This window comes from Curcuma longa, chromosome 11 (genome assembly GCF_044706935.1).
Source record: "Curcuma longa cultivar G26 ecotype Majalengka, Jawa Barat chromosome 11, ITB_CL_G26_1.1, whole genome shotgun sequence".
In the NCBI taxonomy this organism is placed as follows: Eukaryota; Viridiplantae; Streptophyta; class Magnoliopsida; order Zingiberales; family Zingiberaceae; genus Curcuma; species Curcuma longa.
This window is the reverse complement of record NC_133871.1, coordinates 32742494-32746378: the sequence shown is the minus strand read 5'-3', so window position 1 is coordinate 32746378 and position 3885 is coordinate 32742494. Positions and strand designations below refer to the sequence as shown.

The 3885-nt window shown below is 43.1% G+C and overlaps 1 protein-coding gene across 2 annotated transcripts; it reads left to right on the top strand.

The window, feature by feature from the left end:
• The first annotated feature begins 549 nt into the window (after window positions 1-549).
• LOC141839327 (AT-hook motif nuclear-localized protein 16-like) lies at window positions 550-2126 on the top strand. 2 transcript variants are annotated; one of them, XM_074727054.1, is made up of 2 exons: window positions 550-626; window positions 714-2126. In XM_074727054.1, exon 2 carries the CDS (start codon window positions 1145-1147, stop codon window positions 2039-2041), a length of 897 nt encoding a protein of 298 aa, XP_074583155.1. In that variant the 5' UTR covers window positions 550-626; window positions 714-1144; the 3' UTR covers window positions 2042-2126. The 2 variants fall into 2 exon arrangements, with proteins under 2 accessions (XP_074583155.1, XP_074583156.1); XM_074727055.1 differs by having other exon boundaries at window positions 561-626; window positions 717-2126.
• Window positions 2127-3885: the final 1759 nt, after the last annotated feature.

Genomic DNA, 3885 nt, shown 5'->3' with positions numbered 1-3885 from the left:
CCTCACCCATAAAAGTAACTAAAAAGTAATTTTGAATTACTCTCCTTTTTTTTCCAAAAAATATTGGTTGAAGCTCTAAAATGGCCCTTTAGCAAGTAAGCCATCTGGTAGTAATTATTAGTCTGGACTGACTGGACTGGAACTTTTTAAAAGAGGAGACCTGGATGTCTTTAGAGCATTTGTCCAAAACCTATATATTTATTATTTGATGGCTATATATATTTATAAATATATATAATTATTTGTCAACACAGCAGATGGAATTTTCTCCATTACAAATTTTTTTTAATACAGTAAAATTTCCAGCCTCTGAGAAGGCTACAGAAGCAGGAACTGGTCCTGACGTCCTGTCCATACATGCACAAATAACTTGAGCGTCTTGTGGCGAGAGGGACAAGTAGCCAACCCTAGTGGTCAAAAGCAAAAAGATGAACACACACAAATACACATTACCTAAAGAAAACTTTGGACTTTGTTGCAACCTTCTCCCTTGGACCTTTTTTTAATCCATTATTTAACAAGACATGATGATAACTCATTCAAACCACACTGATTAACACCTCCCCCAGCCCTATTTTTCATACACTATGATTCAGGCACTGTAAACCAGACGCTTATCTACTAAAGCACGTTTTTATACTGTTAATTCCTTTAGTCTTGCACCAATCTTGTTCCTTCTCTCACAAGGCTAGCTCTTCTTCTCCCTTGTGCAGCAGCAGCTTCATCAGCAGCGGCATCATGTTTGATTCAGATCTTGAGAGCTGGCTTTTGTAGACGACTCGAGGAGTTGTTTTTTTCTGCTGAAAGGTGATCTATCTTGTGAAAAAAGATTGTATCTTTAGCAGCTTTTGTTGGTGCAGGGCAGGGAGGAGATAAGGTTTTTTCCCCTGGTGGTAGAACTCTGCATTAATTGATTCTAGACTCGCTTCTTGCTTTGTAAATATATTAATTCTTACTTTGTAACTTGTTCCTTGAGTTGGGAATCTTGGCGAGCACTCGATAAAAAGCTGGAGATTGAATAAAAAAATCTCATCTTCGTGTTTCGAGTCGAAGCTTTGAAGAAGAAGAAGAAGAAGAAGGAAAATCTGATATCGCAGAGCATAAGCTGGCAAACAAGTGGTGGGAGCGAGTCGATGTGCCGGGGATGGCCGGGATGGAACCCGGCACCCAGAGCGGTGGTGGTGGGGGCGGTGGCGGCCCTTCGCGCTACTTCCAACACCTCCTCCGCCCGCCGCAGCCGCCTCCGCCGTCGACGCACGTCCCGCCGCAGGATTCCAAGTCTTCCCCGGAGGAAAGCCCTAAGCTTTCCCCTGAGGAGCATGGGGACCAGCCGCCTTCTGACTTTTCCCCGGCCGGCACATCTGGCGGAGGAGGTTCTGCTCGCCGCCCTCGGGGCCGCCCGCCGGGCTCCAAGAACAAGCCGAAGCCACCGATCATCGTGACGCGGGACTCTCCCAACGCGCTCCGCTCGCACGTGCTCGAGGTCGCCGCCGGCGCCGACGTGTTCGAGTGCATCACCGAGTACGCCCGCCGGCGTGGCCGCGGCATCTCCGTCCTTAGCGGCACCGGCTCCGTCACCAACGTGGCGCTCCGCCAGCCTGGGGCCTCTCCGCCGGGAAGCGTGGTGGCCACTCTGCGCGGCCGGTTCGAGATCCTCTCCCTGACAGGTACCGTCCTCCCTCCGCCGGCGCCGCCAGGCGCCGGCGGCCTCTCCGTGTTCCTCGCTGGAGGGCAAGGCCAGGTGATCGGCGGAGGCGTCGCAGGGCCGCTTGTGGCCACGGGACCGGTGGTGCTCATGGTGGCTTCCTTCGCCAATGCGGTGTACGAGCGGTTGCCGCTGGAGGGCAGCGAGGATGAGGAGGCCGCCGCGGCGGCCGCGGCACCAGGGCAACAGACAGCTGTATCTCAGTCTTCCGGCGTGACGGGAGGCGGCGAAGGCGGCGGAGGCAGCGGCGTCCCGTTCTATAACTTGAGCGGCGGCTACCAGCTCCCAAATGACGCCTTCGGTTGGGGTACCGGTGGAGTCAGGCCACCATTTTAATCAACTCTATTTCTCTTCTTCTCCAATCTATTTGTGTTCTCTCTCTTCTTCTACTAATTAATTATTGCTGTGGATTTGTGTTCTTCTTCTTCCTCTTGAACGAGCTTAAGCTTATTAATCCAAACTGAAGTGTTCGCTACGCATCAGTTCTTTCCACGAAAATTGCTCAAACCAGGTGCGCAACGTAGCAGTACGTAGTAGTATTCATTGTACTCATACTTCTCTGCGTCAAAGCTTGCTCTGATAGTATCTGATTCATGATCTTTTCCATTCAAACCACACCGTTCTGCTTTTTGTTCCTTTAGTCTTTGATTTGCTTCGGAAGTAGTAGACAGAACAGAAGAGATAAATCGCAGAAGGAGCGAGCATGAAATGAAACTCAAAACCTTCTAAATCTCACCTGGTTTTTATGGGAAGATGACCGAAAGTAGTCAATGTCAAGTACAGAGAAAGAGAGGGAAGAGAAGAGAAGAGAAGAGGGCCGTGGTTTTACGTTTTGTTGTGCAGGGATGGAGGGAAGGCAAAACTCCCATGTTTCAGAATCTGTCCAAAAGATTCTCATATTTGCTTTCATCTCTCCCAAGTACACTTGTGCAGGAAAGGCTGATGCCACTGTCTCCTGGAACAAGAAGAACCTTGGAAGCTTTTCATTAATTAATTCATGCATCTAGTTGCTCGTCGTTCGATTATATGCTATTATTCTATAGCTGAATGATAAACATTTGGCAGTTTTTTCTTTAATTAAGCTGAAAGCCAATAATTAAATCAGGTGCATTTTGTCTGATAAAAAAACATGAAATTCATTCTTGATTGATCAAACTTAAGAGAGTGAGAGGATTGGATGTATACTTGATTAGATAAATTCATATATAGCCCTAGCTTGGTGAGTGATAACTAGTCATGTATTATATATACCAGCTTCTAATGGTTTTGTTGTCAGACTCGTTCTTGATCAATTTAGAAAATATAGATGGATGATTAAATGCATGGTTTGTAGATTTGTTAAGAATAAGAATTTATGTATGTAATCGAGAGATTCTTAGAGTTTGCATACTCTCAAACACCATAGAATTACTCAGACATAATCCATGCAAACAGTCATGTTCTAATGCACAGCTTTGCAGGTGCTGAAGAATGTTAGAGAACCATGGTGCAGGTATTCCCTCAATTCAAATATTAATATGATTCTATGGATAGTTTCTTCCATAAATCAAAAATCAAATGAATTCTTTGTTGCATTTTACGAGCACTTTAAAATTTTTTTACTTATACATGTTAGGACTAGTGCGAATTAGGAGGTAAATAATTTTGATCGTATTTTGTCTTAATATTATATTTGTCGTTTGAATGCACAGTAAAAATTTTAATTCAAATATGATTCAATATGTACAATTTTATAATTTTACTTGGTAGTTGTCTCTTTGAGATAACTAATTCAAGGATCTACTCTAAGTTCACTATTTCTATTATGAATTTATTATTTTCGGATATCTTTCGGAGATGAAGAAATCTTTTACACTAAATTTTTTACAAGAATAAAACAAAAATAAGATACAATGAAATCGAAAATAACTTTACAATGAGGATCTTACTTTGAGCGTTTTTTTATTGTTTGGAAATGTCTTTTGTTAATTTGGAAATACAATAACATTTTATTCCAAAATCTTTAAGAATCGGTTATACCTATTTGTCTTAAAATCCTCTTTTAAAAGTTATTTTTGGGTTGATTTTCGTCAATCAATCGATTGATTTTACTCACCAATCGATTGTCATGTCCAATCCGACTGTTTAAACCTGTAGAATGATTATTTTACTTGGTTAATTGATTGTTAGCTATCAATCAA